This window comes from Trichosurus vulpecula, chromosome 5 (assembly GCF_011100635.1).
Source record: "Trichosurus vulpecula isolate mTriVul1 chromosome 5, mTriVul1.pri, whole genome shotgun sequence".
NCBI classification, from domain to species: domain Eukaryota; kingdom Metazoa; phylum Chordata; class Mammalia; order Diprotodontia; family Phalangeridae; genus Trichosurus; species Trichosurus vulpecula.
The window spans coordinates 84,010,012-84,027,962 of record NC_050577.1 but is presented as its reverse complement, the minus strand read 5'-3'; the positions used below and the strand labels follow the sequence as shown (position 1 = coordinate 84,027,962).

At 35.6% G+C, this 17,951-nt stretch overlaps 1 protein-coding gene across 1 annotated transcript in view; it reads left to right on the top strand.

Moving 5' to 3' along the window:
• The window catches only part of DYNC2I1 (dynein 2 intermediate chain 1), a 90,894-nt gene that overhangs the window by 58,587 nt on the left and 14,356 nt on the right, over positions 1-17,951 (top strand). Inside the window, exons 17-20 of the mRNA XM_036761963.1 lie at positions 916-1,078; positions 14,502-14,615; positions 14,706-14,767; positions 15,702-15,753. Coding sequence (XP_036617858.1) covers positions 916-1,078; positions 14,502-14,615; positions 14,706-14,767; positions 15,702-15,753 — 391 coding nt within the window. The remainder of the gene's footprint in view (positions 1-915; positions 1,079-14,501; positions 14,616-14,705; positions 14,768-15,701; positions 15,754-17,951) is intronic.

Here is a 17,951-nt window from a genome sequence, read left to right as displayed (position 1 = left end):
CTGAGGATTTTCCCTTGTGAAGATGATTATCTTAAGAATTTTTTGCCCACTTCTTGATAGAGATTTGCTTTAGAGAGCCTCAGGATACAGTTTAAGACATACTTTTCAAGAGTCAGTCAGTCAAGAAACATTTATTAAGCACCTACTGTGTGCTAGACATTGTAGCAGTTGCTGAAAATACTAAGAAAGGCAAAAGGCAGTCCCTGCTCTGAACAGGCTCACAGTCTAATGGGGAGACCACATACAAACAGCTATGTATAAACAAACCACATATAGGCTAAACTGGAGTTAATCAACAGAGAAGATCATTAAGAATTAAAATTAAAGGGACCAGGAAAGTTTTCCTTAGAAGGTGAGAATTTAGCTGGAACTTAGAGGAAGCCAGAGATGCCAGGAGGCAGAGATGAGGATGGAGAGCATTCTAGGCTTGGGAAATAACCATTGAAAATGTCTAGAGTTGGAAGATAAAGAGTCTTCTGCAAAGAATAGCAAGGAGGCCAGTGTCACTAGTTTGCAGAGTATGGAAGGGGGTGGAAATATAAGTTGTAAGAAGATTAGAAAAGTAGGGGGACAGGTTTTGAAGGGCATTCTGTTTCTCAAGGTCTGGGTTGAGAACAGGGAAATTTTAAAATTATTTTGCTCCTTCTGTCCCTTTTCTTCCAACCTAGAGCTCCTGCCTAAGGGTGTGGAGAAGAATAATTTCTTTAGTAATTGGTTGTCAATGATCAAAAATATATTCTACAATACAGGTACTTATTATAAATAAAATGGTGGGGAAAGGGAGGTTAAATGAGTCAATTGAATAGGAAGAGAAGTTTCTGCAGCTCTGCAAAAAACAAGGATTATATTTGCTTTGTAATTGTGGTCTTAGGACAGTTCAGTTATTGGAGTTTCTTTTCTTGGCTTTCTTGAAAGGTCATGTGCTGCTGTTTTAGCCCTTTTAAAGCAATTTTACTATTTGCTGGAACAATCCATGGCTCAGTAGTTTTGTGGGATCTACGAGAGGACTCCAGGATGCATCACTATGTGAAATTAAAAGATTGTGTTTGGACATTTAGGACAGCGACATTTTCTACTGGTCAGTAGTCTCTTGTTTTCAAGAAATGGTGTACATTTATAAATATATATTACATATAATGTATATGTATGTACATGTATGCACATACACATATCTACACATAATATCATTATACTATTATACTATTACTATAATTTATGTGTGTATGTATACTGTATGTAATATATATTTTGAAATTTAACTTATTTACCAGTGTTCAGTCAAATCTGCTTACAAACTATGTCTTAGAATGTGAAGAAGTAAAGACAATGAATGTAGACAGTTTTTTCCTAGGAGTTTGAAAAGTAACATGAATTGTTTTTTTTAAATAATATTTTATTTTTTCCCTGGTTACATATAAAGACAATTTTTTACATTCATCTAAAAAAAATTGAGTTCCAAACTTTCTGTCTCTCTCGCTTGCCTCCCCTCATCCTGAGACAGTAAGCAAGCTGACATAGGTTTTGCATGTTCAGTCATGCAAAACATTGTCATTTTAGTCATGTTGTGAAAGAAGACACAGACCCAAAGGAAAAAACACCCCAAAAATACAGAAAGTGAAAAATAGTATGCTTCAGTCTATATTCAGACTCCATCAATTCTTTTTCTGGAGGTGGGTAGCATTTTTCATCATGAGTCCTTTGGAATTATCTTGGATCGTTGTATTGTTGGCAACAGCGAAGCCATTCAAAGTTGGTCATCATACAGTATTGCTATTACTATGTAGAAAGTTCTTCTGGTTCTGCTCAGTTCACTTTCCAGAAGTTCATGTAAGTCTTTCCAGATTTTTCTGAAGTTTGTCTCTCATCATTTCTTATAGCACATTAATATTCCATTACAATCATATGCCACAACTTGTTCAGTCATTCTCCAGTTGGTGGTCATCCCTCCAATTTCCAATTCTTTGTTTCTACAAAAAGATCTGCTATAAATATTTTTGTACATATAGGTCCTTTTCCCTTCCCCCCACTTTTAAAATCTCTTTGGGATACAGATGTAGTAGCGGAGTTGCTGGATCAGAGTATGCCCAGTTTTATAGCCCTTTGGGCATAGTTCCAAATTGCTCTCCAGAATGGTTGGATCAGTTCACAATGCTACCAGCAGTGCATTAATGTCCCAATTTCCCCACATCTCCTCCAACATTTATTGTTTTCCTTTTCTGTCATATTAGCCAATGTAATAGGTGTGAAGTGGTACCTCAGAGTTGTTTTAATTTGCATTTCTCTAGTCAATAGTGATTTAGAGCATTTTTTTCACATGACTGTAGATGGCATTGATTTCTTCATTTGAAAACTGCCTGTTCTTATTCTTTGGCATTTATCAGTTGAAGAATAAAAAAATAATCCTTAGCTAATCATTTAATCACTTGCCTGGTAACCTGTTTGAATGCTTGTTTTTTAAACAAAATTTATTGACTAAAAAACTAAAAATTATTTAAGAAACATTGTTATTTAGATATTGTATAAATAATCTAAATCAAAGACAATCAACTCCAAGTTTTGTCATCTTTCGCCTTGATTTATTTTTTTGTGTTTTTCATCTTTCCCCTTGAGAAAATGATGTTATGGTGTCCATTTGGGAATTATAGCGTCCAAAAATATAACTCAACACTGTATCCTTAACTATATTAAAGAAAATAATTTTTATGTTAACAAAAGACCTAGCTAATTATACTTATCAAAATTATTTTGAATTATTGATAGGTCAGATAGAATTACCACAAATAGGATTGTTGTTAAGATCTTTTTAAGGCACATATTCCTAGGGTTAAGGAAGTGAACCATTCACCTCAGTAGTGTTTGGCACGATCATATTCCATTCTGACAAGGAAATGTAGACCCCCCTGCCACCGGAGTGATCACTGTAATAGGTCACTTTTGCTTTAAATAGATGGAAGGCTTTTTTATGTATAGTCACAAGCAATATGTAAAATAGGAGCTAATAGGACAGAGAACTAGGGAGATATGAGATATGGAAAAAGAATGTAAGTGGGTACCATGATTGAAGCACTAAGTCTTCTTTTACTCTGTGTCATCTTTACAATCAGTGAAATTTTTTTAACTAAAAATTTTTTAACTGTAATAGCCTGATGACAGTCTCAATTGGATAATTTTTCCTTCCTTTTATAATAACTGTATGCCTGTGTTAAAAGATTTTTCCCAAGCCAAAGTAAAATATTTTACAATGCTGTTTTCCTTCCTCAAAAACTTTAAGTGTACAGCCAAGATTAACTGCTGTGTCTAAATTTACTAATCCTAAATTTTAACGCTATATATTATGGATATGTAGAAAGTAAAGAGAAGGGAGGGGAATATACGATGTGCCAGGCACTGTGCCATCAATCAAACTTTTACGAATATTATCTCATTTGATTCTCACAGCAGCCCTGGGAGGTAGATATTGTTATCTATTTTACAGTTAAGAAAATTGGAGACAAACAGGTTAAGTGGCTTACCAGGGTCACACAGCTAGGAAGTAGCTGAGGCTGGATTTGAACTCAGGTCTTCCTTAATACAAGCCCAGACTAGATGTTATAAAAGACATTACTCAGAAGCAGTCATTAGTGCAGCTGCTTCTGAGTAGTATCTTTTGTAACATCTAGTCTGTAATTCTTGACATAAGCAGACCATTATTTTTTCTACTTCAGTCCATCCTCCACTCAGTTTTCAATGTGATTTTCCTAAAACACAGATCTGATCATGTCACACTCTTATTTAGTAAGCTTTGGTGGCTTTCTATCATGACTCAGGAACAAATACAGAATGCTCTGATTATCATTCAAAGCCCTTCATAACCTAACCCCATCCTACTTTTCCAGTTTTGTTACATCTTATACCCCCCCACATACTCTTCGATCCAGTGGCACTGGTCTCCTGGCTGTTCCATAAAGAAGACCTTTCATCCCTTGGCTCCTATCATTTTCTCTGGCTGCCCCCCCATGCCTGGAATGCTTTCTCTCATCTCCACCCACTCCTTTCCTTGTCTTCCTTTAAATTCCAACTAAAATTCTGTCTTCTACAAGAAACCTTTCCTCAACCCTTCTCAATTCTGATGCCTTCCCTTTTGTACCTCTTTTATGTAAGGTAGTTTACTTCATTCTACCTCTGCTTTCCCCTTCTCCCAAGGCATTCCTCATTCTCACCCTTTAATTTTATTTTTTTATATATCATTCCACCACATTCAATTGTTACCCATGCCCTCTGTCTATGTACTTCTAACTGCCTTAATAATGAGAAAGTATTTCTTAGGAGTTGTAAGTATCATCTTCCCATGTAGTAATGTAAACTGTTTAACCTTATCAAATCCCTTATGATTTCTCTTTCCTGTTTACATTTTTATGCTTCTCATGATTCTTGTATTTGAAAGTCAAATGTTCTATTCAGCTCTGGTCTTTTCATCAAAAATGCTAGAAAGTACTATATTTTGTTGAATGTCTTACACTCAGTTTTGCTGGGTAGGTGATCTTGGTTGTATTCCTAGCCCCTTTGCCTTCTGCAGTCCTTTAATGTAGAAGCTGCTAAGTCTTGTGTTATCCTGACTCCAGCTCCACAATATTTGAATTGCTTCTTTCTGGCTGCTTGCAATATTTTCTCTGTGACCTGGGAGCTCTGGAACTAATGCCTTCTCTTTTTATATTATTTCTCATTTTTCCTGTATATAGTTTGTTGGTACATATTTGTTTGCTTGTTATCTCCCCCATTAGATTGTGAAGTCCTTGGTGCCTAGGGATACCTTTTGGCTCTTTTTAGCTCAGTGCCTGACATAGTTGGTGCATAATAAATATTTGTTGTTATTCAGTCACTTCCAACTCTTTATGACCCCATTTGGGGTTTTCTTGGCTCATTTTACAGATGAGGAACTAAGGCAAACAGGGATAAGTGACTTGCCCAGGATCACACAGCTAGTAAGTGTCTGAGGCTGAATGTGAACTCACAAAGAGGAGTTTTCCTGACACCAGGCTGGGCACTGCATGCACTGCACCACCTTGACTGATTATTGACTGATAAAGGGACTCTCATGTAACTATCCGCTGTTCTGATAGGAAGTAACTAGTTAATGCTTATTAAGTTCTCTTTAGAATTTTGAAAAAGGTGCAAGATGAGTAATGTTTCCTATTGTTGTTTTCTTGAGTTGTTTATACTACACAATAGGAGCCCCTGAAAATCCCACATTTTTCATTGTCTATAGTAAACTCCGTTTTATACAGAATGATTAGGAAATATACTGCTTTGATTAATCTGACATTTTGACTAAAAGTTTTCATATATACTATATGTGGACTGTCAGTTTTAATGAAATTAAATGCAATAAAATAATACTAAAATGCTACCAAACACATTTACATCATTATATGTGTGATCCCATCTACGTGGGTACTTCCTCCAATAGTCTAGTTTGTAACCTGCTGTGACCTTATTATATGCAAATCTTTTTCCGGTTTGCAAATAATTAAATAGTATTTCATTATTCCCCCATTACATGTCAAGAAGATTTTTAGCATGCATTTTTATAAGATTTTGACTTCCAAATTTTTCTCCCTCCATTCCCCCCTCCCTCCCCTCTTCTGAAAAGGACAGGAAATTTGATACAGTCTATACATGTGCTATCATGCAAAAATATTTCCATATTAGTCACAGTTGTGAAAGAAGAAATGGATCAAAAGGGGAAAAAAACCATGAGAAAGAATAACATAAATTAAAAAAAATGCTTTGATCTGCACTCAGAGTCCATCAGTTCTTTATGTGAATGTGGATAGCATTTTCCTTCATAAATCCTTTGTACTTGTCATGGATCATTGTGTTGCTGAGAAGAGCTGAATCATTCATAGCTGATCATCACACAGTGTTGCTGATACTGCGTACAGTGTTTTCCTGGTTCTGCTCATTTCACTTTGCATCAGTTCATACAAGTCTTTCCGTGTTTTTCTGAAATCTGCCTGTTCATCATTTCTTATTGCACAATAGTATTCAATTACATTTCATATACCACAGCTTGTTCAACCATTACCCAATTGATGGGCATCCTCTCAATTACCAATATTTTGCCACCACAAAAAGGCTGCCATAAATATTTTTGCACATGTAGGTCTTTTCCCTTTTTTAATTATCTGGGCTACAGACCTGGTAATGATATTGCTGGATAAAAGAGTATGCACAGTTTGGTTGCTCTTTGGACATAGTCCCAAATTGCTCTCCAGAATGGTTGGAACAGTTCACAACTCAACCAACAATTCATTAGTGTCCCAAATTTCCCATGTGCGAATCTTCTTGATCATGCAATCTCCTTAAATTCCTAGAAGATGTCATTTCAGCTCGTTGCTTCTACTTCCTCATTTCCTACTTATTTTTCAAGCCACTCTAGTCTGACTTGTGCTGTTAACACTGTACCTGAAATTGTTTTCTCCAGGGTAACCCATATATCCAACTAGTGTCTCTCCCTTAAGCTTCTGTCTTGAATCAGCTGTGTGCTAGACATCTTCATGTGGATGTCCCACATGTATCACAAAACCAGCCTATCCAAAATAGAACTCAAAACTAATCTTGGATATAGGTTTGGCTTTTTATAAATAAATAGCATAATCAAAGAGGATCAGTTCTTAATTTTGTTGTTCTTCCCCAAGGAATATCATTTGATAAAGTGGTGTTATGGTTTCTAGTATTAAATCCTTGATTTTACTTAAGATAGTAATTCACATATTAACACACTTAATGTAGAACTGATTTCCCCCCCAAATCCACTTCTCTTCTCACTTTCCCTTTTTCTGTTGAGAGGACTGTCATGCTTCTGGCAATCTAAGTTCACAAAGTATCCTTTGATTCTTCTTTTCTCTTCCATATCTAATCAATAGTGCTCACTTCTGTTCCCATTTTCCATGTTTCTTCTATCTCTACCCATTTTTTCATGCACTCCACAGTCACACTAGCTCAGTTCCCTCATTTCCTTTTACTTGGTTTATTTCCATATATAATAAACCTCCCTGCCCAATCTGTTTTCTACTCAGTTTATAAGTTGATATTCCTTAAGCACAAAACTAAGCATGTTGTTCCTCTTCTAGAGAAACTTTAGTGACTTCTTACTGCCTTTAGTACAAATGAAAATTCCTTAGTTTGTCCTTTAAAGCCTTTCATAATGCAGTTCCGACATCTCTCTTCAGACTGTTTTCACATTGAATGAATGAATGAGAATACCTTTATTAAGTACTTACTGTGAATGTGCTAAGCTCATACCAGTACAATAAGGGTGACAGTCCTTGCCTTCCAGGAATTTACATTCTAATAGAGGAATATTAGCCAGAAAAGGGAATTTTCTAATGAGAATTCAGAGTAGTGATGGGTTGATGTATAGGGCAGGCTGATGGATATGCCCTTTCCTAAAGGAATGATATTATTGATTTGATTACTGTGACAAAGAAAGAGGTAGAAAACAGCAGGGGGAAGCAGGTAGTTAAGAGTATTGCAGAGCATGTAGGTATGATGTGGCATGCAGATAGCAAGGTGGCCTAGGCAAATGTCTTGTTGAGATGTGAAAGGGGAAGCATGATTTGGGGCAACTAGTAGATATAGTGGGGTAAGTGGACTAGGTTGCACTAAATTATTCATCTTTCAAAGGGTGCAGGCTCTAGAGCAGGTGTTTCAATGATGAGTGGATTAACTTTTCTAAAAAAGTGGAATGGAATGCTGAGCAAAAAACAATCATAGAATAACTAGAACTATGTCCAATAACTTATCACTTCTAGTATAACTAACTGTAAAACTGATACATAAATCTCTTTGAAACATGTTTTTATTTGCAAGGCTAGCTATTTTACATTTAACTTTGACATGAACATTGTCCAAATAGCCAAGATAGGTCCAACTGGGATCTTCCTTTGAGGGGATCTCCCTGTCTGATACCATTGCAAGAATTTGCAGGTTTTCTAGAAGCTTTCACAGGGTCTACACTAGAGGATAGGAGACACAAGAGAAGAGGCAAGATGGCTGGAATCCTCTGATATAAACCTGGCCATTTGGGTCCACACTGCACAAGGGTAGTGGGGGCCCAGAGGGCTTCAGCTGGATCATTATGTCAGGATAGGAAAAGACTCTTTTTATTCCTCAACTGGAGTCAAGTCTTGTATTCTTGGGAGCCACTTCAGGAGCTGAATTAACTTTCCAAGGAAATCTGGAAATCTAGGCTACAGAGACAAAGGTGTAATGTGGAGAGAGCTGGTCCAGGTGAGGAGAAATGAGGAAGAGGTGGCAGGCAGGTGGCAACATTGACCTAGTTGGAATAACTGGATGGTTGAATGAGGTGCGAAGGTGAGCATTGCCTTTCTTCTAGCAAAAGTGCCATACTTACTTTGTCCCATAGCCAGTATTCCACCACGATATCTTTGCTTAGGTTATTGTTAGGCTGTTACATGGATTATTCTCCTTCCTTACCTCTACCTCTTGGAATCTCTAGCTTCCTTTAAGGCCAAGCTCAGCTTCCATTGCCCACATAGGGCCTTTCCTAATCCTCCAAATTACTTTATTTATCATAAATGAATGAATGAAAAAATATGTACATATGTGTGTATGTATAAGAACATGCACATATATATGTATAAAATTTGTGTCTGTATTATATCCCTCTTGCTTACTAAAGTCTAGTAGAATGTAAACACTTCAGGGTGAGGACTATTTTTGGTTTCAGTCTTTATATTCCCAGTGACTAGGACAATGCTTTGCACATAGCAAGCAATTAATAAATGATCATGCCAGTGAAGTTTATCTCACTTATTTAGATGTTCTGTTAAATTCTTCATAAGAGTCCACCCATCATGATGGGAGCTTTCTTCTTGACCACTCAGTCAGAAAGCATTTATTAACTACTGTTGTAGGGGCCAAAGGATGCTAAGACAAAAATGGATACAGTTGTCTCCCTTAAGGAGCTATTTGGGGAAATAATACATACACATATAGGTCTATAGGCAATATATACAAAATACAAGATAATTTCCAGAAGGAGGCAATAGCAGTTTGGAGAATCTAGAAGTGTCTCATGTTGGAATTGACACTTATGATCTTTGAAGGGAACTTGGGAATCTAAGGGGTGGAAATGAGAACAGAGTACCTTTCAGACATAGGTGAAGTCGTGAAGATAAGAGGTGGAATGTCGTCTGGGATGCTCAGCAAAAAGGGCAGTTTGTCTGGACTGAAGAGTTTGTGAAGGGGAGTATAGAATGTATAATAATGCTCAAAAAGTTTATTGAGGTCAGGTTGTGAAAATGTCTTTTTAAAAACAAATTAAGTCTAGCTGAGTGTTGATTTCAACTGATGATCATTAAGTAGAGTATGACCTTGGTGACATGTTAGCTATAGTAGTAAAAAAAAATTCCCAACTCCTCAGAGATATTCCTAGAACTCTGAGGGGAGATGCAGTGGCTTCCCTCTGGGGACTCCCCTGTCAATGCAAGTGTGAGTCGGGAGAATATTTCAGAAACCTGGCGACACGTGGATAATGAGTCAGCAAAGGAAACTGAGTTACAGTGACTGATAGATAAGTTAAGGGAGGAGAGAGCATTCAGGAGGACAGAGTAGTCTTTCCCAAACCACCTTGTATTAATTTTGTATATGTTATGTATATATGTGTGTATAATAAATATATAGACACCTATAGCATATATGTACATATATGATACAAAATATACTCTTGATAACATATGTACTAGACATTATATATACATACATATATGCCTATACACACATATACATATATATGCATACACATACACACACATATATATATTTATATATATCTATCTCCATGTTGTCTTCTCCATTAGAATTTAATTTCCTAGGGGGGCAGGGACTTATTTCACTTTTGTACTTGAATCTGTAATGCTTGGCACAATGCCTGACACACAGTAAGTGCTTAATAAATGTTTTGTTGATTGATACCAGTGAAGCGCATGAGCTTTTCATCACTCTTGCTGCATGACTGGCTTACCAACTGAATAAACTCAACATTAGTAATTTTAAGGCACTTAAGATATGTCAAAGGACTCCAGAATATCATTATGAACATTTATTATGATGGTAAAGCATTGTGAGTATCTAAAGCTCAGGAGATTTGGCTTTCCTGCTCTCAGCTTGTGCTTTTATCATTTGTCTCTTTGTCCCTGTCCCAATGGCAGAAAAGAATTCCAGTTACTTTAGAATTGTTTTCTTTGTAAATGTTCGTTTACTGTATTTTCTTTTTTTGTCCAATACTTAACCCACAGATCAGAGGCTGGATTGTCATAGTTTCAGGTTTTATGCAGAAACAGAACATTTCACATACCTGTCTCCCTGAAGAGCAGCCACTGAGGGATTTCTTTAGGCTTCAGCTTTAATGGGAAGAAATTGGGCTCAAAATTACATTGTAAAGTGACCTCTACTAGCTCTTCTGAGATTTCTATTTATTTTCTTTGTCCAGGGAAAAATTATTTTTTTGTAGTCTTTATGCAGCGGAATTGATGGCTAGATGTGAATAATGTATCACACTCTTTTCTGATCATTAAATGATAACTAGATAATTGTCATAAATGATTCTTACTGAGTTGCTTTCATTTGGGGGGCAAAAATTATCCATCTTTAAAAATTATTTTTGCCAATTTTTCCTTCCTGAGTTTTAGTGGTTATTTTCTCTGTTTCTAATGGAGCTTCTGAAATTGTTATGTCTCTGTTTACTTGCTGCTTGATTTTCAACATCATTAATAATTCAGCATTATAGACTGAATCTTAATGTCGCAGTAATATTGTTTATGTGCAACCACTGTTGTAGCTATGTCTATACAGGGAGTTAAATAAAATGAGTCTTGGTTATGTTTAAAATGTGATTATTGTAAAAATAATCACTTAAAACAGCTTAATCATTTAAATATAGTACAAAATCATAGTTCTTTACTTCATTGGGAATATAGTAATTTGTGAGATTTTTTTGGTAAGCATGCATCTCTAAATTAATGTTAGGCATTCAGATTGCCTGATAAATCTGATGGTTATATAAAAGAAGCTTGCTATATCACTACACACTGGATTTATGCTACAGAACTGTGCTATAGATGAGACTAAGCTCTACAGAAGTACTCCTAGTACTTCTAATCAATTAATTCATTCATTCTCTAATGAGTCCATCTTACATGAATTTCAAGGGAGACCTGAATTATTCCAAATTCACAACTAGAACAGGTTCTATTATAGTAAATCTCCACTCCATATAAAGTGTGCTCCAAGGACACACTTTCAGCTTTGATAAGCTTGTGTGTCAGCCTAATTTTAAAAGTATCTTAAAACTAGAAGTTTTATGATTATACTGTGTTTACACTATTCAGATGTATTAGTTTGTTGAACATTTTTGTCTAGAACAGTCATCCTCTCCTCCACCCTCTCTCCGCCACTATGCTCAGTGACAATTATTCATCATACTTCTAAAAAAAGGTTAGTTGAGTTCCTTGAACTCATTTCCTGTAACCAACAATTCTACTCTGCTTCAGGGTGATTAATTTTCAGCTTCACCCATATTTGAAACTGCTGTACATTCAGTATAATCAGCTCTGAAATTCTCTGAGATCACAATCTTCTGCCCTGCCTCTTCCAGTTCCTTATTCCTACGCCTGTTTTTTGCCCTTGTTATGACCTTTAAAGTTCCTTGATTTTTCCACATTGTCCCATTTTCTCAATGTCATTTTGGCTTCACTTCCTTTTCTACTCTGCTTTGACTCAATGGCCAACTACTTTAATATGGCTATGTTTTCCATACTTGAATTCCTTGTCTCTTTGACCTTTTGTTCTTTTTTACCTTAAAACTTTGAACACAGAGTAAATCTCTTCCTCTTCTCAGCTTCTGAGCAGCTAAAAGCTTTTGGAGGAAATAATAAAACACTGAAGACTAGGCATACTACAAATTTATGCAACGTAATGTAAACTGGTTTGCATGGCAATCCTATTATTTATCTCTATTGACTTCATATTTACCACAACAGCTCTTTAAAACGTTTAAAATACAAGCTCCCTTGTAAGCTTCCTGAGAACTTTGCTTCTGCACCACATATATATTTGTATTCAAAGGCCCTAGCATGGGGCCTTGCCTATAAATGTTTTCCAAATTGAATAAAAAAATTGTCTCAAGTGACCTTGTGCTTGATAACTTTACTGAATTTTTCACATTCCCCAAAAGTTTACAAACATTAAGCATTAAATTGTTTTGGTCGACACAGCTTTGAACAATATAGGTGAAAATAATGGTGTAATTAGGTTGGTGGAGAGAAAATGTAGGAAATCATTAGTTCAGTGGAATTGAATGAAATAATATTGTATAAAAGGAAATGGATATTAGGGAAGTGTATAAGTGCATCACTACATCAGTCAAGCAAGAATTCATTATAGCTAGGTGGTTCAGTGGTGAGAGTGCTGGTCTTGGAACCAAAGAGAACAGAGTTAAAAATCCTGCCTCAGATCCTTACCAGCTGTGAGACCCTGGACAACTCACTTAACCTGTCTCAGCCTCAGTTTCCTAGCACCTTCATAGGCTTGTTGTGGAGATCAACTTAGATAACATATGAAGTGCTTTACAAACCTTAATATGCTATATTATATATAAAATGCTATTCACCATGGTAGGTGTTGGGGATACAAAGACAAAAACATTAGTCTCTAGCTTCAAGAAGCTTATATTTTATTGGGGAAACCACATATATATGTAAATGCCCCACATATAAAAATAAATAAAAAGTAATTTTAGGAGAAAAGGCCTAATGTAGGAAGGGGTACTTGAGCTAAAGTTGGAAAAACATTGGAGATCTGAAGAAGTAGAGGTCAAAAGGGAATGCATTTAGGTATTGAGATAGCAGGTGGAATGTCATGTATGAGGAACACGAAGTAGCCAAGTCTGGCTAGGTTGTTGAATGCGAGTAATGTGTAATATGACAGAAAAAGTTTAAGCTGGAGCCAGTTGTGAAAGGCCTTAAATTCCCAAGAAAGAAGTTTGTATTTTATCCTTACCAAAAGGTAGCACTTTGAGTTTTTAGAACAGCGGGATGGCATATTCAGACCCACCCTTTAAGAATGTCATTATTTGTAGTTATGTGGAGAATGAATTGGAGTAGGGAGGCACCTGATCTGGTAAAGCAATTGGGCTTCTATTGCAGTAGTCCAGGCAAGAGGACTTGAGTTACATGATGAAAAAATGCTATCCACATCCAGAGAGAGAACTGATGAACTCTGAGTGCAAATGGGAATATAATTTTCTCTTTCTTTTTTTTTTTGCAATATGCCTATTGCATAATTTCACATGTATAATTGATATCATTTTGCTTACCTTCTCAGTGGATGGGATAGGGATGGAAGGGAAGGAGATAATTTGGAAAGCATTTTAAAAAGAAAAGAATGTTAAAAATAAATAAGTATTTTTTAAAAATGTACTTGAGCTACTAGAGGAGAATATGAAAGTTAAGAACATGTGTGGATTTTGAGGGCAAGATAATTTCTGTTTTGAATATGTTTTTTGAGGTGCCCATGGGACTTCCACTTGAAAGTGTCTAATTGACCATTGGTGAAGTGAATCTGGAGTTAAGATGAAAGGCCAAGGTTGTTAAATAGATCTGGGAATCATCTGCTTAGGGAAAATAATTAAACCAGTGGGAGTTGATGAGATCCCTGAGAGAATGGAGAGTTACCCAAGATAGAGCATTGTGGTAGGCTCACATTTGTGAGTGGAACATGATTGATGACACAGCAAAAGAGACCGAGAAGGAACAACCAGAGAAGTCTAGAAGAGAATAATGAAGCAGTGTTATGAAAACTCAGAGAAGAGAGTTTCCAAAAGGAGAAAGTGGCCCATATTATCAATTGCAGTTATCAAACACTATGGAGAGGACAAGAAGGCTAAGAACTGAGAAAAGGCCGTTAGATTTGGTAGTTAAGAAGGTGGGTCAGAAGGGTAAATCAGAGGGAAAACTGAGAAAAGAAAAGGTTTGGAAAAGCCATTGCAAATAGAGAGAATTGGTTAGAGAAGAATAAAAAGATTCCCACAGTGCAATGAAGATTAGATAAATTCTATTTGCAATGGATCCAATAAACATGGTTGTAGGACTTACACCAGGACAGTTCAGCAGCATGTGAGCAGGAATAGATGTGGTGGATGATGGGAATAATCCAAGGTTGGATGTTGCACATGAGTGTTAATATGACAAGGATGGGAGGGATACTAGAGAAGCAGACAGTATAAAGTTGATTTAGTCAAAAATTATAAATATCGAGGAAAGGAGGAAAGTGAAGCCAGAGTATCAAGTGTAATCCTTGTAAGGTTTTTATGATGTAAATTTTGACCTTTTTTACAGATTTTAGGAATAAATTATTTTCCATATCTATACTACAATGTGAGTGCAAATGTGAAGGTTCAAAAAAGTTCAATGGCTTTTGTTTTGTTTTTAAAACAATAGATGGTGTTCTTACTGTAGTAAACCACAGAAGTCCTGTTCAATCAATAGAACCAGTTTCAACATCTGTCTATAGAAAACAAAACTTTGTGCTTTCACCTTTCTCTAATCAAGAAGGTATGTGATTTGTAATTCTCAAATAAACATTAAATACATTTTTATTTATAAATAATTTATATTCATGTTCCTTTTTTGGGTTTTAATTAGAAATATCCGGTTTGTCATTCCACATCGCTTCATTGGATGAAAATGGAATTCTTAATATATGGGTGAGTAAACTACATGAAAAAAACAATATTTGCCTTCAAACTTAAAAATAATGAAGCATTTTAGATTATTGAAATTAGCATTTGTGTTCTCTCTCTCTCTCTCTCTCTCTCTCTCTCCCTCTCTCCCCCCGCCTCCCTCTCTCTCCCTCTCTCTCCCTCTCTCTCCTTCTCTCTCCTTCTCTCTGTGTTTAAAGCCCACAACTTAAAAATGTAACTCTTGTTATGTTAAGTCTTGTCTTGTTAGGTCTTTCCTTTTGTATAGTATGTTTTATGCAACATTCTCTAGGCATTTCCTTTGCAAATACTATTCACTCCTCCTTCCTTTTCTCCTCTTGCTGCTACTGCTACTGCTGCTACTAGTACTACAATTTAGTATTATAAACATTAAAACATTAAGATTCCTGAAATTGTAAGAAGCAGAACAGATGATCAAAGGTCATGTGAGTCAGTGATAAATGATACCAATACATCTCTGAACTCTGAAGTTTTGGGCCTTGGTGATTATGAATAACATGAGACCAGTAACAGAAATAGGAAAATATGACTGATAAACAAGGAGGAAAGTTTGAGGTTTCCTTGACATCTCAAATTGGAAATATCCATCCTAAAGTTTCAAGTTCTTTGGAAATCAGGAATTAAGCATCATCTGCATAGAAGTGATTTTTGAAGCCATGATAGTAAATGAGCCTACAGCGGAAAAGGATGAAGAGAACAATAAAATAGAATGAGTAATAATAATAATGATAGCTGGCATTTATGTAACATTTGCACTTTACATATGTTAACTCAAGTTAAGAATGTTATATTGAATTTAATAAATTTAATTTTTCTCACAGTGTTTTTGTCACTGTTGAATGCCAAAGCAGCTTGGTGTAGTCAAGTTTTACTTAGATCGCTTTCTAATTATTATTTATCACTAATTTCCTATTTTTAGGTGGTGGTTGAACTACCAAAAGTGGATTTTGCAGGTTCCCAAAGTGACCTAGGTAACTACAAAATATAAAAGGAACAATTATGATCGTGAAGGCTTTAAAAAATCCTATAAGAGAAATGAAAAAATTTTGAGTTACTTCGAAACAATGTGTTCTAGGGTAACATGCCATTGTAATACATTAGTTAGCTAATCAAAAAAGTTTTAAAGTATTTTGCTCTATTACATTGAGTTACTGTAAGTATGTAATTTGAAATAACACTTTTGTTAAGCTAACGTGACCAAAGAGTGAGGCACTAGGTTGCACAGTGGTAGAGTGCTAGATTTGGAGTCAGGAAGACCTGAGTTCAGAATTCCACATCAGTCATTTCATTAGCTGTGTGACCCTGGGCAAGTCACTTAAACTTTTTAATTTCTTCATCTACAAAATGGGGTTAATAATAATGTCTACTTCGCAGGGTTGTTGTGAGGGTTAGATTGTATATAATATATGTAAAGAGCTATGCAAATTTTAATGCTAGTTATTATTATGAAAGTACTTTTTAAAGTTAACAGACCAATAACAGATCCTGTTTATCCCTATTGTTATGAAAACATTATTTAGTATATTTTCCTAAGGTAAGGGAGATTTATACTTTCCAACACTTCTGTTAGACCGGGAAACTACATTTTTTCCTTAATTGAAGATGAAAAAGAATACTGTGCTTGTAGCTGCAAAGTAGGAGTTTTAGAACTTTATTTTCAAACAAATTTTCATGATGTTTACTGTTTTTAGTTTTCCTAAACAAAAAGTCAAGACCATTAAATATATTAGATCAAATATAAGAGTTTTTACAAAATTTGTAAAATTCCAAACAACACAGTAGTTTTTTTTTCTCCTTGCCTACAACTACCACCATGGTCAGAATACCATTTATTTGAGTGGTCTAGTTCAGGACTGTCCAACCTTAGATTATCTTAGGACCGCATTAAAATAAAATAATTATTTGAGAGCTGCACCCAGAATAAAAAATACAGTACACTAATAAAGTGGGGGAATGTGCATCATCAAGATGACAGGTGAAGACACAAAGTGCAAAAGCAAACACAAAACAACAAAGTGACAACACAGCGGTATAAAGGTAGGTGCATACTGACTAGTCTGCATCGTAGACACGGAATGCATCAATTGAAAATTCCGTGCAATATGTTCCATCCATAATACTGCTTAAAAACACCAAAGAAAATTAACATCAATGAGATTATTTATTAGTGATGGAATTAAAAAATCCAATAGGCATTCCATGCAAATTATTATTTTATTTTTTTGCTCGTGAAAATTAAAACCCACAGGGCGTGCCGCGTAAAATCGCACTATGGGCTGCATGTGGTCCGTGGGCTGCATTTTGGACAGCCTTGGTCTAGTTAAATGTAGTTAGCTAGAGTTCTGATGAATCAAGAGTTTGGAGTAAATGTTGACTATTCTAGACAAAGTAAATATGAAATCATTTAATATCTTAACTGTGAACCTAAAGCAAGAAAGTAACAGTAAGCTAAAGCATACTAAAGGCTAAAAGCTGTTATGTTGTCTCAAAATGATTTTGACTAATACAATCTGGTTTCCATTTCTTAGCTCATTCTTTACTTGGTGGCTTATAATTCCAATACGAATCTGAAATAATAGAACATTCAGGTGTATTTTAAACAGAGGATAATATTTATAGTCAAAAATTTCCCAAATTTTAGACTTTTTTATTTCCTTCATGTAAGCATCTAATTATCAATAAGAAACTGTAGTTTAACAGTAATGACTTAGATCTGCCAGATATTGCCAGAAGGTATTTAGAAAATACAGTTATCCCGTCCACAATCTCGACTTTGCCCATCATGGTTTCAGTACATCATGGGTTGATATAAAAAATTAAATGGGAAATTTTTGGAAGTTTTGCAGAAGACATGGACAACACATAAAGGTCAGAGAAAAAGTTTAGAAACTCCGAAATGCATAAAATACAGGTTTAGTATTGTATAATGTCAACATATTTTATCTTTTAATGCCATAATAATTCAGACTTCTTCACTGGTACAAAGGGAGGGCCAAAAAGTTTTACATGGATTTTCCAGATCATGGGGGCACTGCTCTCCTAACCCCCTGAGATGTGAAAGGGATAACTACTGATAAAGATTATGGAGTCTTGATCTGGAGGAGAAAGACATTAGAGAAACAGGTGTTATTTTCATTACTGCTCACCACTAAAGACAAGAAGCTCAGAA